Below are 23,488 nucleotides of genomic sequence, written 5' to 3' on the forward strand. Positions count from 1 at the left end.
AGAAAAGAAAGAGAGAGACAGCCAAGACACAGTCACCCCGTCCGACATCATCAACAAACAAAAACCCCACAAAGAGACGAAGCAGCCAGCCAAGCAGCCAGCCAGCCAGCCAGCCACCATCTTAACAGGCTGCTGAAAGAGACACACACAGAGAGAACAGAGGCTAATGCTTATTTTTGATCAACAGGTAAGCAGCACCAAAAGAAACACTTCCAGCACAAATGCACACCATGCATACAGCCCTCTCTGTTGGTGCAGAGGCATTGTAAACGGCAAAAGAAGAAGAGAGAGAGAGTGAGGGAAAGCAAAAAAATGCATCGGCGATGAACGCTTTGGAGTTGTACACGGCGAAATGCATGCTCTCGGACAAGTGGGAAGATGTAACGTGTTCGTCTTAAAAGGGAAGCCGTGTGCGATTAGGAGGCGAAATATCGCTCTGTTAGCTGTTGGTAGTTTTACGACGGGCAGCAGTCGGTTTGCGTCTTATGTAACTAACGGCCTGAGCGGCGTCGGTAAGGAAAGAGGGATCTGCTGAATGAGAGAGAGGGAAAAGAGCAGCACCGCTTTGAATTCACATGGCAATTTACATTTAGGTTAGGACACCCAAACGCCACACAAATACAAATTGGGGGGCTACTGGGGGAACCGCTCTGATTTTAAGACTGAGTTTGAAGCCAGCAACAAGGGGACGTGGAGTGACTTAGTCGCCTCAAGTAGGTTTGTGTATTCTCCTTTCTCAAAGTTTTGTTTCTTGATTTTATTTATTTACGTATGTCGCGTCAAGTCACGTTAAATGACACCGATTTCCTAGAAGCCAGTGACTTGGAGTGATTTATTTATTTTTGTGTCAGCACAGGGTAACTCTTGTAAAACTGCACGCTTACCTCTTGGTTATTTTCATTGATAACTTTTTTTTTCATTGCTATTCTGACTGCAAACTTGATACTCAAGTTCAGATTTCTTGCTTCTCTGAATGACGCACGTCGCAGAGACACAGAGACGGACAGAGAGAGGGGGGAAAAGGGGGTTTTGAAGCCCGAAAGATGAACGCAGTTAACTTGCTTGTTGTTTTCTGGACTTAAAGCGGAAAGAAGCGTGAGTCCACATCACAGAGATTGCGTTTATCAACCGGTTCAAAGACCGTTTGGCGCTGTTTGTTTGTTTGTTTGTTCTTATGTTGTTTGTTTTGCACCTCTTTCATTGTTAGGAAACTCGCGAGCGCATGGTGGATGTGAATTGTCGTAAAGGATACCCCCCCCCCCCACTCCTCCTCCTCTAACCCCCCCCCCCCCCTCTCCGATCATCCTCTCTCTTATCAACTTTTGAAGAAAACAAGTGCCTCTTAGCTCAAATCTTTGCGAATTTATTGGTTTCCTCGCTGTTGGACGTTTCACGAGTGATGCCGGGAAGGCATGAGTTGCATTTCCACTTAACTTTGAAAAAGTTTCCCCCCCCTCTCTTTCTCTCTCTCGCTCTTCGGTCGTAAGAAACTGTGATGTTCCTTTGAGATAAGGGGAGCTGGGTAGGCATGACAACTCTGTGGGGAGAGCAGAGTATGTGAAGCCAGCACAATGAGGCACACACTGCAAGGAAGCTTTTTACATAGTCCTTCAGCAGAGTTCTCCAGTTCTGGCCCCCAAAGAACCCCTTATGCGTGGAGCAACTTTTATTCAGCAGATAACCTCAGTGGGCTTTTTTTTTTTCACCCCCCCCACTTCTTTTTCCTTAAAGAAAAGCAAGACCCTGAGACTTAACTGTGACACTTGTTCACAGCTGTCTGAGGTTACACTTTGTTTTTTTATGAAGCAATTAATTTATTCATTGGGCCCTTTCAAAATTGTCCCACAGCCCTTTAAATGTAGCTCCATGGCATTTCAGCGTTAAGCAGAAAATGCTTAAAAGCCACTGCAAAGACTTTAAAAAGCAATTTCAAGTTGATGTCTTGAGTTTTTATTTGTATCTTAAATGCCCAACTTCTTGGCCACGACACGGTGGAAAAGTTTCACAGTCGTTTCCCTTCAACTCAAAACTGTGTGGACCGTTTGAGGGGGAAAAAAGTAAAATAATACAACTTGTGAAACTTTTAAGGTTTAGTTTGCATTTCCCGCAGCAGTCTGACACACGGCTGATTCTGAAACTTCGAATATTGAGCATTTGTTTGGACTTCTTCAGCAGAAAAGCCGTTCCTTCATGCACGAGCGATTGGCAGCATCGTAAGTCACACGTATTCTGTAAGATATGGGATTATGACAGATTATTTTTACTTTGGGGGGAAAAAAAGTACATTAATGTGATTTAATCAGCTTCATGGGTAACATTTTCTAGCAGTGCTTTCACATCTGCTTTCCAATGCATGCATGCATAACATTGGTGTTTTTTTTAACAGTTCCACAAATTCCAGTATGCGCAATCAAGTTTGTCTTCTGCTCTTTATTATAGTGAAAAAGTCTGAATGGGACGATTCAGTTAGTTTTATCACAGCACATAAATAAACTTGGATGAAGTGATTTTTATCAGAAAAGAAATCCTACTTTAAATCTTTTTTAAAGATGAAGGTAACATTTTTATGCCATATTGTGTCACTATATCTTTTTTGCTTTAGATCCGCTACACTTCAGCTTTGGGTATAGTCGCTGCAGACAGTCCAAACCCCCCCCCCCCCCCCCCCACCAAAAAAGAAAAACAAAAAACGTGTTCCTATAACCGAAGACATCGTGCATGTAATGAGTCCCTGTCAAACTTTTTATAACTTCAACCAATGTTCTTTAAAATTAGTTAAAACACTTTATCCGCCGATGTGTTAATCCAGCTCCGTAACGTTAAAACATTTTCCGCTCTCCAGACACTGGATATTATTGTATCGTACAGCTTTGTTCATAGCCGCTATTAAATGTCAAAACAGTTGAGAACTTCCTAAAGAGAACCCCCCCTGCTTGTAAAACTCATTCCCGTGTGTGTGAGACAGAGCGGGAGACAGCGCAGCACTTTTTCCTGTGCGTCTGTATGTGCTGTGGAGACAGCCGTGGCTTCGCTCATATGGCTGCAATATGTGAAGTCTCTCTGTGGTGGAACTCGCAACAGAGAAAGTTTGTAGAGACGGGGAGAGAGAGGGAGAGAGAGAGAGCACACATGGAGCGAGGGAAGTCAGAAATGTCCTGTTCAACTAGCTGGAATGTATCTCCTGTGTTTTATTGATGGTTTGATGTTCTGTAAGACATGAGGAACAACTGTAGTGATTTTGTGGGCTGCCATGCATTTGTCTTTGGTCGTTTCAAAGCGGTGCCGCATTACATGGGGGGAAAAAAGGCCAGTGCGAAATGGAGTGTAAAGGGAGACTTTAACTTAGAGCAAGTGGGTTTTTTTGAAGTAGTGATTAAACTGGTAGACGTGTGATTGATTTTGTTGATCCAGGGAAGCTGTACAAACCTGACGCGGCTGTGAATTTTCCAAAGTAAAATCGACAATCTTGCCTACCCTAAAAAACGTTAACAGGATTGATGCAAGTTTGTAAAACTTTCAGCGAAGCCCCCGCTGTTTCTCCTCTACAGTAAAAGCTTTTCGGGGGGAAGTAAAGTATGTTTGCCTAACGCTGAGTTCTAACACTACTAAAGGGAATGCAGTGTAATAATTTGACCTCTAATCCGTTGTTGCTGTCTCTCTCCTTCTGGTCCGGACTGATGTGCGTCCTTTCTCCGAGCTTTTGCGGCATTTTGTTAAACTGTACATCATAACTAACAAAGAGCTGATTGTAGTAATTTGTAATTGTAATTGTAGTTTTGTTTTAATATTGAATAGTTTAAAAAATAGATGTTGACCTGTTGACCACTACGAATCAGTCTGTGAGAACACTTTTTCTTTCACTTTTTGCAAATTTAAAAAAAATAAGGAAACTCTTTCTTAAATACTTTATGGCAAATGTTGAACTACTCCCAACATTCACTGTTTCCAATAGCAGGAAAAGATAGCATCTATTAGAGATTCAGTCGTTATTCATCTCGAGCCTGCCTGCAGTTCATTTAAAGGAAACATCCATTTGTCACTGATAGTTTACTTAAAGAAAAACAAGGCTTTCTGTAAGGCTTCTGGCTCTTTGGCTCAGAGTTCTCTAGCTAGCACATTTTTTTTGTTTTGTTTTTTTTTATTAACAAGTCTTCTGTTTTGCTCATATCCTCAGGACACAATTGTTTTTAAATTATTTTACTGTGTGTGCATATTTTGGGTCTATTATTGCTTATATTCAGTGCTTGCAGCATTGGTTATACAGGGATTTGAGCTTATTCTCTCGTTGCATTTACTGGAAGTCAGTCTGGAAAAGAGTGTCTGCTAAATGCCCAAAATGTCATCCCCACTCTGTCTGTGGTTACTGCAGTCTTGTTTAGGCTTGACTTTGTCTCTAATGTCTTTGGTCTATTTTAGACTTTTAAGTCTGTCTTTTTAGACCGCCTGCTTCAGATAACGAGCACATGGTCTTGGTTTAGGGTGAAATGATTCTTTTTTCTCTCTTAGTATTTAGATTTATTTGGGGGTGGGGTGGAGGGGGGATACGAATCCTAAATATGGGGCATTTTTGCCTTCCTTTGATCTAAGATAATAAAAATCCTTCTGCCACGTTACTGTAAAGACCGATGAAGTAGTGGGGCAGAAGATTAAGACGTGTACCCGCCGAAAGTAGTGATAAAGCAGCAGTACAGCCCTGTGGTTATAAAGGCTTTCCTGTTTCCAAAAGACGCGTAACTTTTAAACTCACCGACACCATGCGAATTCCCGTGCATCACTTAAATGTCTCAACTGTGCCGTAGACAGCAGTTGTTCTAAATCTGTCTTTCCCATGATCAGACTTTAATTACGAAACCCATCTTTGGCTTGTTAGTTGTGTCAGGGCAGTTGGTAAATGAAACCTACAGGTTGAGTGAGTGGCGAGCCCTGCCTGCTTTGACTCAGCAGTATCACACTGATGCCTCCCATACACCCGTGCGTTCAGATATCAATCACATTTCATTTGAGCGTCAAAGTTGTGCAAAACGCTGTGGAACATTTGATCCAACCCTTTGATAAATGAAGTTCTAAACAAGTTCCAAGTTAAAAAACAAAGAGCTCACATGCTGCTCTATAAAATATGTACATCAAGTATGGAACATTGTTAATTTTATTCCACAAAAGTTGTTGAACATTTCAGATGTTGGAGAGATTTGACCTTATGCTTTACTCATACAGACAGTCATTGTGTGGCTTGAAAATGCTGCCTCGACTTCTACCTTTTCTCGAGGTTTACAGCAGGCGCTCCCATTGGTTTGAAGAAAAAAAAAGTTGACAGCCATATGTCATTAAGAGAGAATTGTAGCCTATAAACAGCTGTCAGTGATGCTCTGGAGAATAAGTAAAGAGCCTGGAAGTCTGATCAGGTTTACTTGAATGAAAAAGACCTTAATGTGTTTTAAATCTTGGTCCCTCAAAGACCTTTGATAACTCTGCAAAACAAGATAGGAGCAAAATGTCTTTTATTGGGACTTGCATATTCCATCAAGCTATGTACACTCTTGTGTTAAAAGTTAATATGGTAGATTTTTGTAGTTTCCTTGAGAAAGCAACCAAATAGTTTCACATGTGAAAGTTGCATAAAAGTCCAGAAAGGGTGAAAGGTGACAATTACCTGTTGCAATCAACAAAGAATAAAAGTTGTAATTGCAGAGAATCATCAGTGAGATGTCCCTTGCAAAACCAGTTTCTCCTTGGCTCTTACTGTAGTGGCTCTACGATACTTGCTGCTGTCATTGCATTTCATTTACATTCGTCATTTTCTTTTGCTAACTTGATTTATTAGCGCGCAATGTGAAAAAGCAACCCGGGCCGATTTGACATAGGGTCAAGAGCGAGACGATCCATCACAGGAAACGTGCAGGTTGAGGCGTTTGTAGGTGTTTTTAGGTTTATCTCATTGTATGCACATATTAGAGGACACATTATGTAAAGCTTTGCTGCTAGTCTGTATCTTGACACTAACAGAGAGATCAGGAAGAGAGGATACGGTCTAATCACTTAAAATGTGGAAACTCACATGCTTCACGTAAAATAGTGCATTTCTATAAAATCCTTAATTTCTGTATAAAAATGTAAAGTTAAGTATACCTCAAACAGTCACCATTGTATAAGGGACAGAGTAGAGACATCCATACTGTAATACACTGATTTAAATGTAAACATCAATTTAATTTCAAAAAGTAAGTACATATTGTCTGCATTTAGACTTACTTTGCTGGATGATTTTGATCGTTGCAAACTTCAATTGCAAACATCACAAATACAACATTACGAGTGCGTTTCTTTACTGTTTTTCTTAACGGTCTTAAGTAACGAGCATGGCTCCGTCTGTAATTTCTTGCCGTTTTCACACAGCACCCAGCAGGCAGACAGCGAAAATTAACTATGGAAATTGTGACAGTGGCATAAGTGGCAGGAATCTGAATGTGATTTATGTTGTAAGCTTCTTTGTGTTGAAGCTGAAGCGGCTGTGCAACACGCAGATGGAGGGTGCTGTACCATTTTTCTCAAGTACTGTATGCGTAATTCAGTGAGACTTTTCTCAAGTAGAAGAAGTGTCTTTTTTTTTTAAATCAAGGAAGCTGCTTGGAAACGAGTTATCTTGCTCCGAAGGGAGGAAAGATTGATTGTGAATGAGAAGTCATTCTATATATTTTTTCATGGCTGTAAATAAGAACAAAATCCACCTGTTTTGTAGTAAGAAATTGTAAGATCAAGCTTTTTCCAGTGTTCAGGGTTGGAGATTTGCTTTCTCTTAACAAGTTCTAAAGTGGGCGGCACATTTGTGTTACAATAACTGTATTTCATGTCTCATCAGTTTTTAGTTTAGTACAATCTGGGCTAATTCGACAGATAATTTTCTGCGTGATAACTACAGTATTTTTGATGTGGTTGTTGACTGTTTACTGTTCACTATATAGTTTTAATATGGCATCCGTTCCTGCAGCATATCTTTGCACATCTTCGCATGCTTGGCCTGCAGTATCAATAAACATTCATCTCCAGACAGTTCAGCGTTGTTGATAGATAGCTATCAGTTATTGTAGGAGCCCACTGGCGCTTATCTTCTCCTCTTGAGGTCAGATCTATCTCATTCGCTGCATGGCTATGATTGAATTGACTCACTGATTGTTTATTTCTACACTGAAGGTTAACTGTCTGCTCTGTCAACAGTCAAATCAAGAACCTGCACAACATGTACGCACAGCTTAGATTTCTTAGCTCTTGAAGTGCCTCTTTCTGTTTCATTATCTCCAAATCTCTGCCTCCTATTTTTACTGTAATGCAAGACAAGAAGGACTGTTAGTGTCATGTGTGCCCAATCATCCTGTAATCACTGTCAAAACACTTAATTTACTTGCTTGAAGATTGCGTTTAACTTTCACTTCAGCTGACATTTGTTTGCTCTTGTGCGCTCTCTCATTCGCAATCGTGATTCTTTTGAGGTTTGATGAGGCACACTTTTCTGTGGCAGCGTTTGACGCTCGATCCAGTGCTTGTCTTGTAGTCATACAACAGTACTGCTGCCTAATGCCTGTTTATTTTATGGATGGGTGTAATTGTATGTGTGATGTACTCTTAAGCTCTCATTGCATTGACATATGCTTACAGTTTCAAGTCTGTCCAATATAAAAATTGCCATTTTGTTATATGTGAATCTGTAGTTTCTCTTCTGTGATTATCTGCAGCCAAGCAGTTTGTTTACCTTGAAAGTGTTTGCATGTCCTTGTTACTACTATAGACCTGCTGAGGAACAAACTTTACTTCTACTGTCTTAAAACTATCGGCTTGTCTCTCTCCCCTCTCCTCTCCTCTCCACACACACACACACACACACACACACACACACACACACACACACAGCCCCATTAGTATTGTAGTCTGGGATCAGACTAAAACATCTGGTGGCTGAGTAACTTTTCAAAGTAGTCTTTGTCCTCACTCTGGTGCATGTATGCGTGTGTCTCTCACTGTGCGCTTTTCTCTGCGTGGTTGTGTGTTAGAAGGGGCAGACTTTTTATGGCGTCCCGTCAAATTAAAACTATGATTTAAGCGACTAACATTGTTTTTTTCATTAAAGCACATAGCCACACGTTGCTTCTCCTGATTTATTTTTTCTCGTTCTTTTCTTCTGCCTGTGGCCGTGTGGACTATTTAGTCTGTACAAAATAAAGATGAGGGAATACGGATTAGGAGTGGAACTGTAATTCTGCTGTAACTGTATTTCATGAAGGGCCAGTCTAGCCTGGCCTGATGTGTTATTTTATTCATGTATCCCTGGCTGGTTGCCCTATAACAGAAGGCAGCAAGAAGCACAGGGAGATATGACACCCTTTCAACTTGCTTCTGGTCTGGCTTGACATTTCTGAAAGAAGCAGAAAAATGAAGTTAGACATAGCTAACTGCCTCACCTGTTCTCTGCAGGATGGTGCTGGGCTTGGTTTTTGATATTGTAAAGTAATTGTGCGATAGCAGCTTTGGGCTTTAGAGGGTACACCCCTGCAGACAGTTAGAGCAGATGCCCTCAGGGCTTCTCTTCAAGCCACATAAACGTTGAAAAGGCAGGGACTAATCTTCTCTCCCAGCAGTGAAGAGTGCTTAATCAGCACATTTGAAGGTGTTGTAGCTTGTTCTGGTACAAGGACTTTTTAAATGTATGAAATCTAATGCAGTAAATTGTTTGAGTTAAAATGAAACACTTGACTTTGGGCACCAAGCCACAACCTTTTGGCTGAGGTACTCCCTCCCTCCATTTGGAATTTTATATCTGTGGGGTAGCAGGGTTGTCTTGTGGCTGTTTGACAATGTTGAATGGTTAATGGTTAGATATAGCCATTGAACATGCTTTGTGGTTAATGGCTTTAAATGATGTGATCTAAGAATAATATTGTTTTAAAGGGATTTTGCATTTCGGGCTGATGTAAAATTGGGTATCGTGTATCATGCAATAGGGATTGGTACCAGCTATTACTATTTTGGATAGTAATGGAATGGATAGTTAGCACTCTTTATTGATACCAAAATTCTAAAATTCTAAAAATGTAACAGTATTTTTTTTTGACTGTAAGTACCATAGTCAATGTAAGTACTGAATAGAATTTTGAAAAAAATGTATAAAAATACTAATGAACACTAAATTTAGCTATTTAGCTATTAGCAATTGCCTGATAACAACATTAGCCATCTGCTAATTTATTATTAATGTAGCATCTGGTGGCAGTGGCTAATTATTAAAATGATGAAATTCTGAGCTAGGTAACAAGTGTTATCACTCCTGCCTGTCTGTAATGTGGACAGACAGTATTCATTTAACAGGATAACGCAACTATTCATAATTCAGTAGGCCGAAGATGAGAAAAGTCTACTAGCAGCTAAACAGGAACGCGGTAGCTGAACTTAGCAATTGCATTTGGTAAGTTAGCAACAGAAATATGGTGCCGAGTCACCAGAAGTGTAGAAAATAAACGGGGAATTAGATGAATAAATTTGCAGTACTGCACAAGTATTGTTTTAAAAAAATTTTTTAAAATGTATACCTATAAATTGGCTGTGAATATAAAAAACTTGAAACAGTTCAGTGACTTTCTATAACACAGTTTTCATCGTTTCCGTCGAACAAACAACAACTAAAAAAATGAAACCCCCCCCAGCAAAATGAAATAACCTTAGTGCCTGCAGTTTCACTATTAAATTATACTGTTACCTTGAGTGCAGAAAAAATTCAGTAAAAGTTATTGTGAATGCAAATAGCAAGTCGTATTGTTAAAGAAGAAAAAGGTTATCAGTTTAATTAACGTCACCTAACGATGAACCTGTGCTCAAATGCAAGATTATTGCGTTTACTGTGGAAGTAACCTAAATGGATTGTTTTCTCAGGGCTCACCTTTGGGTCCCAAACAAGTATTTGAAATGCAAAGAGAATTTGTTACCATCAGCATGTTTCTCCTTATGGATAAATGGTATTTGTGATGGTCAGCATAAACATATATGTCTGTATCTGCAACATTCCTATACTCCCCTTTCAAAGATCTGATATTTTTCATTGGCAGCTTTTTCTTTTTCTTTGTTTCTTTAAAAAAAGGCTTGTCATTGATAAGCTGTGTGTAATAGTGTGTTTGAAGAAGTGGATGAACGGATAGATGGATGATGGAGGGAGGGAGGTGGTTCTTTTTTGAAATGGAAATTAAGGGGGCACACATCTGGGGGTCTTTGAGACTTTTGTGAAGGGAGACGAAGAGGTGGGTGTCAGAGGCCCACAGTCAGAAGTGTGTGGATATATGTGTGGATGCAGTAAGTGGGGGGTTGGTGTGATAAAGAATGGACAGAGAAAGGGATAGTTTCTCATTTTTTGTGGTAGGAAAGAGTTTATAAGGAAAATAGGATAGCGAGGGTGTCTGCCTGTCTGTGTTGGACAGTGGTTTGGTCCTCATAGAATGATGGATGGATGAATGGACACACTGATGGCGAAAGGAAAGGAAATAAAAGGAGGCTGCGATGGACATTAATAGAGAAGGAGATGAAGCTCAATATGTACAGCAACAATAGAATAGAGATAGAATAAGAAGAGAAATGGAAAGGAGGAAAGAAGGATGAACAACAGAAAGATAGATGGGGACTGTTTTGCATAGGCAGGAGGAGGAAGGGGGAAAAGTGGGGCGAGAAAGGGGACAAAAGATCACTTACTGTGGTTGAAAACTTTACGGCTGACAGTTAAATTTTCTTCAGGCCAATGTGTGTGAGTTGCGGTGGGTGGAAAAGCACAGTGGGGGGCATGGCGTTTGTTCTGAAACATGGCTTTTGGGCTTTTTAGTGCTTCACACACAAGTTGTCCTCTCCCTTTTCTTTACAGGCTGATTTCATCTAGCTGTGAGAATCTCTCTCTCCTCCATTCTCTCTTTCGCTCTTTTTCGCCCCTCCCTTTTGCTCTTTTAGAAAAGTCAGTGAGTCAGAATCAGAATCAGATCAGAATCAGAAAGGGGTTTATTGCCAAATGTTGTGCAGGTTTACAACATTAGGAAATTGCTGCGGTGCTTCAGTGCAAACATACTGTCATAATTGCGATTAAATAGACATGAAAAAAAATAAAAGTAGGAATAAGAATTAAAAGTGCTATGTAGAAAGATATGTGCATGAGATATACATGAGATATATACATAAGAATAAGAATTAAAAGTGCTGCGTAGAAAGATATATACATGAGTGCAGGTGGTGATCAGTGCAAACATGGAATGATGCAGTGACACAGCGTAGGGTCATGTGTTTGTGGCGGGGACAGTCATACGGTTATTGTTCATGTGTCCAACAGCAGAGGGGAAGAAACTGTTCTTATGGCAAGAGGTTCTGGTGCGAATGGACCGGAGCCTCCTGCCTGAGGGGAGCACGTCAAACAGACTGTGTCCAGGGTGAGAAGGGTCAGCTGAGATCCGAGCTGCACGCCGCAATGTCCTGGAGGTGTACAGGTCCTGCAAAGATGGGAGTCTGCAGCCAATCACCTTCTCAGCAGAGCGCACAACACGCTGCAGTCTCTGTTTGTCCCTGATAGTGGCTCCAGCGTACCACACGGTGATGGAGGAGGTGAGGATGGACTCGATGATTGCAGTGTAGAACTGCATCATCGTCCGTGTTGGCAGGTTGAATTTCTTCAGCTGCCTCAGGAAGTACATCCTCTGCTGGGCTTTCTTGATGACAGTCAGTGAAATGATCAGATTCCCATGTGCCACATAAAAAAAAATGTCAGTTTAATGCGTGAACTACCTTCTTTGGGAGGAGGTTTACAAAATCAGGATGAATGTTGGGCGATGAGAGATTTGTAATCTCTTCAAGTGGCCACTCCCTTCGCTGCTATGTATTCTTTCAGTTAACACCTGTGTAAAACTTGCTCTTTCTGATACTTGATATCCATTTGATGTGTCAGATTACCCAACACCCCAGTTTTTTTGTCTGTTCTACATTATGATAAAGATTTTTTTTTTTTAAATAGTAAAAATGTACCTTATCTTTAGAGGTACGTAAATCAGCTTAAACACTGAAGCCATGTTATAAAGGTTAACATAAAACAAAGTTCTCTTGATTTGTTTCCTAAATATATTCTTGTTGCAGTCGAGTGGATTTACACCGTGGACTGACAACTTCACTTAAAATATAAGATGATAAAGCAAGGAGTTACAGAGATTTAAAATGTCCCTTCTGAATAACACTTAGGAAGGAGGCAACTGTGACAGTGTCTGATTTACAGATTATTATGGAGGAGATAGAGAAAGCAAAGAGAATTGAGAAAACCAGCATGAGGACTAGGAGGTGATAGAACAGCAGAGAGAAGTTAGGAGCATTGCAATGATGTTTAAACTCATTAGAGATCATCTTTGAAGATGTGTCGAATATCGGCACCACAGGAAAGTACAGCCATTTGTGCACTGAGAAAATCCTTTTGAATAGTTTCTGTTAAATGATGAGAAAAGTTTGCCTGTTGTACATGAACCTCCCTGCTGTACTAGTTAGTGCTGGTTTGGGTTACCTGTTTGGTGTCACACCTGTTGTGGTTAAAATAATCTGTCTGTAGCATTTTTCATGCTTTAAAACAGATGGTAACATAACTTAATAATGTCATCATAAATGTTGTCTTTTATAGTCTGTTAGAGCTCAGTCTAGAAAACAGTCAGCAACCCACGGTTGACAGGGAAAATTGTATACTCCCGGTGTTGGCTCCTGGAAGTTGGGGTGATATGTGATGCCAAAAACCTCCTTGGGATTGCTTTGGTCGCTAGCAGATAGCTGTCATTTGCAAATTTTCATCCAAGAACCTGCCAAAGATTGGTGAAACTTGAAAAAGTGTGACGCTAACGGAAAATGTTTGCCTTTGAAAGTGCCTTGCCATTTGCGGGTGAGTTTCAAAAGGCACAAATTTTACTTTGAAGGCAAACGGTCTCCATTTCCATTTTGTGTTGCACTTTTCACAGTGGCACCATTGTTCCTAGACTAGTTAGCAACTGTTTGCAGACATGTCAGGATTTTTCACACAAACTACCGCCACTGTGGCAATATGCGAGTGGCTAAAGCAATCCCAAGCAGGTTTTTGTGTAGCACTGCGTACCACTCTGTGACCTGTTTCAAGTAGCGACTGTCAACAACCGCTTGCTAACCTTTGAGATATACATCTTTTTCCCTTGCAACACATTGTTGCCAGAGGGCTGCCAACCGTCCTGTAGGCCTGTGTGATTTTCTTTGTCAAGGGTGGAATTTTCTGTGACAATTATAGCAATGATATATTTGTGCTATGTCCTGAGTGTCTATGTCAGTGCCAATCTTCTGCTCCACCATAGCGCCACCAGTAAGAGGCACTAGCTAATATTATCTTGGAAAGCCCATTAATCTTGCTGTCAGCATAAACAAGTAATACAGGCTTCAAAACAAACTCCATATAAGGTAAAAGAAAATTATAATTTTTTTCAACTTTGTGATCAAGAGCATTGGCAAGGAAGGGATGGGGCTTAGCCAGCTTAGCCAATTTATGCCTTAGAGAACACTCAAAATAAAGTCAGTTTTAAACAGTGAAGTCTGTTTGTTCAAACTGGAATTTTACCAAAATTTGGGGAAAACTAGGAACCTTTGCTTTGGGGATCAATACAGAATTTATAGCTTGTGTCAGCTAATGCTAGCTTGCTTTTAATATATTTGAGCAGTCATGCACATTAACAGAACTGGTCTGATTGCTCATTTGGCTTATAGGTATGTATTTATCATTGTCCTTTAGACCGATTCCACCTCTAACACATTGCACGACCAGGGACAACTGCAGTTTTTCAGTGATAACAACAGTTTACTAGAGTTTATGCAGATAACTTTAATGTGACTAAATTGATAACGACCAGCTGAGTTGATTAATGCGTTGTGAGGAAAAGATGGTAAAAAGAGGGGCACTCTTATTAGTATGTTTAAAATTTTTACCAAGTGCTTTTTAAATGTGGTTTGCTGAATCTGAATTGTTAACCTCAGCTATGTAAGGCGATGATATGACTCTAAGGCAGTACGTCACTTTTTCTATCTCTTTGCAAATGAACACTGCATCACTGAAAATGTAACCTTGCTGCAGTCTAAGAAAATGAAAGATGCTTTGGCCTTCAGTGGAGATCAGTTTTTGCACCCTCATACACGCAGGTAAGTTAATACAGCATCTCTTAGGCACTAGTAATATCTTTGATTGAGACACTGAAAAAAAGATTCATTAAAGATGTTTTTACTGCAGTGAAAATTATCCCGTATAAAAAATTACAGCAAGCCATTATGAGAAGTTGATTATACTTGTTTTTGAGATTTGATTAAAGCCCTTTTTTTCTTTTAATTGAGCCCAGCCCTGGATTGACATCACTGACAGTCTTCCAGTCTTGCTTCCCGATACTGCTCAATGGAGAAACGCTGCTTCACTTGGCCAGCTTGTAGATAGAAGGGCTCTGGAAAGGAATATAATGTCAACATTGTGGGTTGAAAATGTTCCGTTGTGTGTACGTGTGTGCGTCTTAAGTTTGTCCAGACATTTTTCCCGGCCGCTTGCAGGAAACGTCCGATTCTCCAGCAGTGGAAATATTGTGTGTGTGTGTGGTTGTCTTTGTGTGCATGTGTGTGTATTCCTGAGAGACAGAGTGTTGAATAGCGAATGTGGCGCAGTGCGTGCATGATCTAGTGTATTTGTCTGTTTCAGTTTGTGGATGTGAGTGTGTATGACTGATGTAATGTTTGAGCCTACCCAGACAGACAAACCAAACCAAGGCGCACACACACAAACACAAGCATGCATGGGTGTGTGCGTGTACTCAAAATCATCAGATATGTCTGGCAGACTTCGGCAGGCTCGTGGAATGCATGTGTGTAATGCGTGTGTGTTTCTGGCAGAGCTGTAGTTTGTTTTCCGTATTTTGGGGGAAAAGACAGCTAGGCAAGAGTCAACAATCAACTTGTTGATTTATGCAGCTACTAGTTCCTTCCATTACGCCTACAACTACCACTGAAGCAGAGTTTGTTCTCCATTATTTTTGATGTATGAGAGTCTTAGCTGTGGAGAGCAAGGTCAGAATCAACAGTCCCCTGTTGATTTATGCATCTCCCGGTTTCCTGCTACTATCGTACATCAAGGCGGGACATTAGCACTGTCCACGAGGCAAATGTGGATACTCATTTGACTGTGGTTGGTAAGTTTGTCTCCTCTACCAGCCTCAACTGCAGTTAACTAGTAATTAGTTGAGCTTTCTCTTTTCTTGTTTTCTAAGATGTAGCAGATTAATTTGCTCAGCAGTTTCAAAACCACTTGTAACACTATGTAGTAAAGTATAGTTTTCTTTATATTAATAGTGTTACTGGTGGCAACGGTGATGCTGTTTTAGACTAATTTCCAAACCCCACAGGAAGAAGTGGACTAATATCAGTCCTACAACTGTTTATTTATCCACTCAGGGGGAACCTATGTATCACAGGAAAGCTGTGCTATGTCAGCAACTTGCACGTGCATATGTGTCAGAGAAAAGTCTAAAAGCTGTGGGTGTTGCATACAGTAATGAATAGGTAAGCCACTCCCTCAGCTTTAACCTCAGCAGCTGAAAGATCTGGTTGATCAAGGTCACTTAGTGGTGTGATTCACAAGAGAGCAGAAGCACTGGCACAGTGTGTTTGCTCGCTTGCCGTGCAGACGGTCAGATCAATGCAAAATGTAGAGCAGAAGTTTTAATTGTGTTCTTTGGTGTGGTTGAACATGTGCATGCTTGATAGGATGATGTTCCTATCTATCTGTCTATTAACTAGCTATTAACTATCTATCTATCTATTAACTATTATTTTAGTTAATCTGCCGTCACTTTTCTTGATTTGTTAGTCAATCCACCTAAATATTCAATTCACTGTGGAAAAAAAATCAATTCTCAGATTAGGGAAGGGGGAACCAAGGAATTGGAACGTTTGAATGGTCACACACTGCGGTGATCAGCTTATCAGATAATTGACTTTTTCAGCTCTGCTTTTATTTAACAGTGTGAATTTTAGTGATCTGTTAGGAACATGGAAATATTCTTTTTGTTACCTTAGACGTAGTCATCAGAACATTGTTTTTGTCATGCATGCCAACACAAAAGTGTCTGGCTGTATTTTACCTGATCTTAATGGAGTTCATTTTTTGTTCCATCAGGACCTTATGGTTAAGGTTATTTGATGTTCTCCATAGGCCAATCATTGTCTCGTCACTGTACAAGATTGTCTGCACTTTGTATGATCTGCTCTGTTGGGGCATTGACTGCTTTGATTAACACTTGCTTCGTCTCTTCTCCTAATATTAATTTAATTTACGATTTTGGAAGAAGACAACTTTCTTTGATTGACAAGCTGTTTGCAATCACTAAACAAATTATTATGAGAATCTCAAGAGTAGTTTAATAGTTTCCTTTGTTTACCTGACAGTAAAATTGGAAAGCTCCACATCCAGCTTTATGGTTTTGCACCTGCTACTCAGTACGTTTTATGCCGCGGATAGAACGGCAAAGCTCTGCGTGCAGCTCTTGCTGCTTTTGCACTGCTTTTTTGGTATGATCTGCAGGGAACCGGCCGGAGAGCACTGAATCATAGTAAACCTCATTTGCATACAGTGCCTGCTTGTACATCGTTGATGCTTAAACCAAACAGGGGGACGATAATTCCATGACATCTGAAAAGACTGATAACTACCTGTCAGCACAGTTTGTCTGTATTGATCCAAGATAACGATTTTACTAGTACATAGAAAGATCTTTAGTTAGTGTATTTAAAATCCTAACAGCAAAAATGACCACAATAATCCATTTAAGCTGGAACGGTTGAGTTGAGCTGAATATCAAACAATGTACTCTCTGTGCTCTAATTGGTGAAACATGGAGCATAACTCTGCCTACATAAGATCTGAAAAGGCAACAAGACACATCAAAACGGCCCTTCAAAGACAATTATTTTCCTTGGGACAGCAGAGGAAAAAAAATTGCCGAAAGATGAGGAAGAAACGAGTGTAATTAGTTTGACCACCATGTCATTTGAGCCGGCATTAGCAATAACAAATCAGAAAACAATAAAAGATGAGGACAAAGATAAGATAAATTGAGGGTCTTGTGTTTCGTGACAAAAATGATTGTAAATGAACTCGAGTGCTATGTTTGTCGTCGTGGATTTACACTAAGTCTGTGCGTCTGTTGGAGGCAGTGAGAGCATGTAACGCGTGTGTGCGTCTGTTTGCATGTGCGTGCTTCGGAGCGAGCTGAGAGCTGGCGAGTGGGAATGTGTGTGTAATCATGTACGTCAGGCCGTCATGAATGGTGTGTTTGAGACAGAGCGGAGTGTGGAGTTCCTCAGGCTGGACCAAATTGGAAACAGAAAAACAAACATTGCCTAGGAACCCCCGCTTTCCACCTCCCCCCATCCCCCCCTCGTCTGCTGGCTAGTGGCGCAGTCCAACCTGTCTGGGACAATGTAACAGTCTATGGCCGGACTGGACCACACGCATTCACAAAGTGTGTGTGTGTATGGGGGGGTGGGGGGCTGCGGGAGTGAGCGCAGAAGGGATGGGGGGGCTGTGGCGGTGGTTGGGAGGTGGGGGGTATCTCAGCCACAATGACAGTTGGAAAAACAGTCAGAAGAAACACATTAATGTGACAGCGAGCTCAGTGATGAATTGATGGGAGAGAGACATGGAACGGAGAGAGGGAGAAAAACGTGAAGTTGATGGACGTGAGCTTGGGAAATGGAAGTTATACTAGAAAAAGAGATGAATGAATGCAAGAAAACAAGAAAAGTCATAGTGGAAGTTAAAAAAAAAGAAAGGAAGAAAAAGAAACAGAGAATACAGAGAAAAACACCAAAGAAGCAAAAAACAGTGATTGAGAAAATGAGTAAGCAGGGGCTGACTGAGTCAGTTTCACAGGAAAAAAAATATTTAAAGCTATACTCACTCTTAAGATAAAGAAAACTTTTCTTTCCTCTTTTCCTTTTGTGAGAACTGCTAATGAATAAGTTGATTCTTAGATTTCTCTTTTTCTGCTTTGAAAAGAACATTCGTCCTCTCCGTTATAACGCTGTTATTACATGATGTGGTCGATCATGTAATAACCGGAAGCATGTCTGCTTGATGTGATACTGGAGTTCTCACCTTCTTTTTTTGTTTGTTTGTTGTGTTCTTTGTTTGTTTGTTTTTTGTTTGTTTTTTTGTGGTGTGGACACTTTCACAAGGTTACCTATGGACAACTTTTTTCCAAGTGCCTACCTGGAAATCATCGTGTTTTTTTCTGAGAAGTTTGTTTTTAATCCTGAAAAACAGCACTGTTTTAAGATGGGAGGGTCTTTAAAATGACTCATAATTTCAGTAATGACTCATAATGTTCTTGGCTTTTATTGCCAGCAATTTTTTTTCTTGCGAAACAGCAGATATCCATTTTCAGATAATGATAGCCTCCAGTTCTGGTGTGCTAACTTTCTATCTATAGCCCAAACAAAGTTAGAACTGTCTGTGGAAGTGGTCAAGACCGCTGAACAGGTATTGAATCTTTATCCACTGTTGATGCAGGCACTGGAGGAAAACGGTTTATTATAAATACAGACTAACATTTTGATTTGCGGGACGAGGTAGAGAGAGCCGAGATGGATGGAAAGAAGGAGACAGGGTGGCAGAGTGAGAATGAAAAAAAAAAAAGAGAGCGGGAGAGGAGTGTTACTGACACAGAGGGTGGGGTTATTTTTGTGGTTGGGGCAACAAAAGGGGGAACTGAGAACTAGAGTGTAACTTGTAACAGTTAGAATTACAGAATGAAGAAAAATAGACTCGTCAGCGGGCACAGCCGCTGGAAATCCAATATGTGATCATTTATTTTATTGATTCCTGGAAGTTATTCATCAATGACGGCCTTGTTGTGATTCATTAAGCAATCACAATTGAAAGTGAGCAAATCATACTTGAAGAAGAAGACAGCGAGATGCTGGGTTCTACTGTTAATTATATCCTTGGGATATTATTAGTGACCTTTTTTTTTCCCCAGTAGTTTTGCGCCTGCACAGTCTTTTCTCATTATTTACCTGACTGTTAATGTCCGGGCTGTTTGTTGTGCTTCACGTCCTTCTGTGGTGGTACAAAGAAAATATAATTTGACATGAAAAAGCAAAAAAGCAACGAGTTTACAGTTGTCAAACACAGACATGTTTGTTAATTGTAGATTTTGGTTGAAAATTGAACTTTTTTTTCTCAGTTCACGGAAAGCTGACGATGCTCACTGTGAAAGAATCACATTTATTATTATTATTATTATTTTATTTTTTAAATTGTACTGTAAATTACCCGTGGCCCCGACTTTAAAAAGACCTCAAAACTGACTTCACATGTGAAAGGCATTGTCAGCTGTCACATATGGGAAAAGAAAAGAAAAAAACCCTCAAACCGGCCGGGGTCTGAGCAGGGCACTGAATGTTTTCTTGGCTATTGTGCACCTTTGATCAACCATTTTAATGTAGACGTCTAAAGTCCAGGCAAAATTGTTTCCCGTAAACGTAAAGTATGGAAAAAATGTCTGAAATCTGGCTCCAATAGGTTTCATTAACTTCTGCAGCATGTGCCCATTTCTAACAGTATTTGTCTTTCTGTCTTTTTGCAGGTTGTTAAGATGATAGTGGACTCTGACAACCATGACTGAGGACCTTAACCAGAATTGAATTACGAAAAAACAAAACAAAAAATAAAGGACCGGACAGCAAACGTGACAGCTTGCATAACAGCTCTTACGCAGAACACACACTTGATCAAACTCAAAGCTGTAATGGCCAGCTGTTAAGCGTACGAGAGGGGGGGGGGGGGCAGCAGCCGTGGACTAAAAGTAGCTGATGCGACTTACAGTTGAAGACCTTCACAAGCAAAAGTCAAAGAAGCCGAAGAATTTCAGCGCGGATGCTCACGGACCTGCGAGGAGTTGTGTGGACCTGATTAAGAAATGGAAGGATACTAGCTCTGGTCTGACACCTGGTTTCTGCTTTCCATTACGCTGTGGAGTACAGAAGGCCAGTAGCCGAACTGCGCTGCTGGACGGACCGCTGCGGCGTAGGGTTAAACCGAGCCATTTCATCAGAACCGATGCCAAAGCCAGGAGCCAGCCATGATGTTTATATAACCCGATGATCAGCAGAGGTAGGACATATATGTTTTCACTTTCAATCCCTCAATAGGAAAGTGAACAACTTTAAACTTAATGTTTTTACTGCTGATATTCAGGATTCTGCTGCTTTCTGTCCTACATGTTCTGACAAAACTACCGTGAATATTTACAAAGTCAGTTTATCAAGTGTAACATTTAATAATTAAATGTATATTATACACTTTTTAATTAGACACTAATCTTTAATACAATATTAATACAAATGTTAATGGGATTTATTTTTTTACATTAAATTAAAGTGCTAATAATTGTTTATGAATTATTTTTCATTAGAAATAAAACAATAATTCACTTTTTTTCTGCAGCATCAGCGTTCATTCCTTGAAAAAAAAAATTAATATACTTTTTCTGCAGTAACTCAGCGTGTTTTTGTGGTGTGTGTGCGCACAGCAAGTCTTGCTTTAAACTATGAAAGCAAACAATTTCACGAGAAATAAAAAAATAAAAGCTTTAACAGGCATCCGTCGTTCTCAGAGCTCGGCCAGTTTGTGGGTCTGATGTAACCACCTCAAGCCAAAGCGGGTACAGTGGGGTAGTTTACTAAGCGACTGCAGATAAAATGGCGTACACGCAGAACAACGAAGTATTATGAAAAACTGCTCTTAGTCATCACTTGTGGAGGAAGTGACTGTGCACGTTGCCTTGAATCGCTCCTCCATACGCTGTGGTATTTAATGTTTGCCTGGTGGCACCCAGTGAGGGTGGAAAACTGTTTAAATATTGCTCGAATACTGCGCTGTTTCAAATGATTCCTATGCAGAAATAAAAGTTAAAAGATTGTTTTTGACATCAAGCAGTGGAGCAGTTTACTCATAGCGAAACGTTACCTGCTTTTCCAGTAAGCATCTGCTGCATTCTGGTTCAGTAGACCTCATTAGCAGAGCTCATTAGTTCCTCACACTTTGTAAAGTTTAGAGGGAGCAACTTGATCTACTGTTTGATTGGTTTGCTTCCAAAATATGCAATTGTTACCAGGGATGTCTGTTAACAAGAGATTTCTGACACAGCTGCTTTAATTTCGCTCTTCAGATCCCATAAATACGCTTTCAAACGTCGACTCCAGCACCACCACAGCAAACTACTAGCAATGTCGATTAGTACCAGTGATCTCCAAGGCTTTACAGAAGCCCACATGCTACATAGAGACCGTTAATGGTGAGCCTGCAATTAGGGGATGGTAACATATGAATAAGAGTGCCTGTTCAATTAAATGCTGAGTTTTGTACACCAAAACATGATCTGTTTGTTCAGATATGAGAGTGTTTGAACTGAAAAGGTTACTTTTTCCTTTTGCTATGTGCATTCATGGATCCTAGAACGTAATGGCACTGCACAGGTTATTGTACTGCAGGAAGTACATATATTTACAGCTGAGGTTATTATGTAAGCATGTGCAAAAAGCTGCAGTGGTTTGTGGTGTAGCATACATTATAATTATAGCAGTGCTGTATTCTTTTATTTCGGTTTAAATACCGTATGTGCCGAACTGTCTGCCTTTATCCAAACGCTCGCAAATCATACAACCATATTGTTGAATTATGCCATGTAAATAGAGAATTATTCTCGTCTAGATGTGTGTGTATATATGTATATATGTGGGCGTGTACATTTGTATGCATTGTGACGCTAACATACGGTAATTTAACTGCACTGTATTTTGCCTTATCGGGGCTTTTGTGTTACTAACAAGCTGCAAGAACTGACACGCTTTAAATTTGTGAATTTATTTATTTCCATTTTTCACCAGCCATCAGCTGTGCTGAGCACACACAAAGACACACAAACAAAGGTGCACAAACAGCTGCTGTGTATCCTCCTTTACCTGTGTCACAACGCACGCTGAAGCTCTCGACGTCTGCTTCCTTTCTCTTTCTCTCACACACTCTCGTGCTCTTTCTGCTGTCTCAACAGTTTTTATTGGGAACTGTTTCAACCGTTCAAAACTCTCCAGAACAAGGTTTCTTATACATTGAGTTATGTAAGATAAGTTGATTTTTTAGGAAGTGTATGAATCCTCTTTATTTGTATAGCTCAGTATATGAGTACTAGCAGCTTTGTTGAAATCTCTTTAAAGTGAACTCCAAGCAGCCTGGAAGGCTAAAAAACGCAGGTCTTTTTTGGTGAAATGACCCTTTAACTGTAAATGCACGATCATTGCAGAGTGTCTTTGAGACTGTCTCTGTACTTTTGGTGCGTCTTTATGAATATCTTTCTACGTAGCTATTTTGCATGCACCATAGTGAATGATAATGGATATGCAAATTTGCGTATGTCCTTTTGCACAGTGTGCGAGCATCTGTGTGTGTGTTAGCATGTTTTTCATTATGCGGTGCGGTGGCTTTGCTTGGTGATGTTATTCAGCAGGGCAGATTACTTTGAGCTGCTTGATGCTTTTAGCTGTGGTCATGTGTGTGTGTGTCTATTCAATTGTGTGTATGCATGTGCATGATTGCATGCCTTCAAATGTGTATATACAAATGTTCTCATAGATGCAGTGGTGTGCGTGCATGTTGGGTTATCTCCTAGTCTTTGATATGTTAGTCACATGTGCCAGGTTTTTTTTGTTTTTTTCTTGAGGCTTTAAAAAAACTGAGCAATGTTGAGTAGAGTTAGAGCCATTTGAATTTGATCCTGCACGCAACACACAGCGCAGTGTGCACATATAAAGACTTTTTTTTTGTTTCTGTGACATAGTAGCCCACAAAAGAGTTTCGCTCCTCTGAGGTGGTGATTCCTGATGTGTTCCTTCCCCATTGTCTGTCAGCAGATCTTTCTCTCTCTTTTTGCGTCACCCTCTTACTGTCTGTGTGTGTCGGCCTCAAACAGCAAAAGTCAGAGCAGAGCCTGGTTTAGAAAACGTTTGAACATCCGCGTGTAAACTACCTGTTGACTGTTGCCAAAATGGGTCAGAAGGTAGCTCAGTGTGTGTGATGATCTCATCTTCTCGCAGCTTTACAGCGCGCTCTGCCGCTGTTAGTTTTCCACACACATACACACACATATGCGCGTTTTTTTTTTCCTTTTCAGTGTTTCCGTGTGCGTATGTGTGTGTAGGACGTCGAGACATACCCATTCATCAATAAGTAGAGAGGGCATTAAACCTTTATCTTCTCGCAAAGACGTACATGGACAAACTCATGCACACAAGTCTTTTTCTTTGTCCCTGACATCCCAACTAACAATTCATTCTAATAGATTCCAATTAAGACTTATTATTTAGCCAGGCAAAGATTAATAAAGGAGGTGTCACCAGG

General features: G+C 40.3%; 1 protein-coding gene across 1 annotated transcript in view; it reads left to right on the forward strand.

Annotated features, from left to right (window-relative positions):
* Positions 1-19,929: 19,929 nt before the first annotated feature.
* trps1 (trichorhinophalangeal syndrome I) overlaps positions 19,930-23,488 on the forward strand; it is a 96,280-nt gene continuing 92,721 nt past the window's right edge. The window contains exon 1 of the mRNA XM_085345983.1: positions 19,930-20,206. Coding sequence (XP_085202109.1) covers positions 20,194-20,206 — 13 coding nt within the window. The 5' untranslated portion in view covers positions 19,930-20,193. The remainder of the gene's footprint in view (positions 20,207-23,488) is intronic.

The sequence above is a fragment of the Diplotaxodon limnothrissa genome, linkage group LG22, assembly GCF_057381915.1.
Source record: "Diplotaxodon limnothrissa isolate DT_005_m linkage group LG22, D_limnothrissa_male_GT1.1, whole genome shotgun sequence".
Taxonomy (NCBI): domain Eukaryota; kingdom Metazoa; phylum Chordata; class Actinopteri; order Cichliformes; family Cichlidae; genus Diplotaxodon; species Diplotaxodon limnothrissa.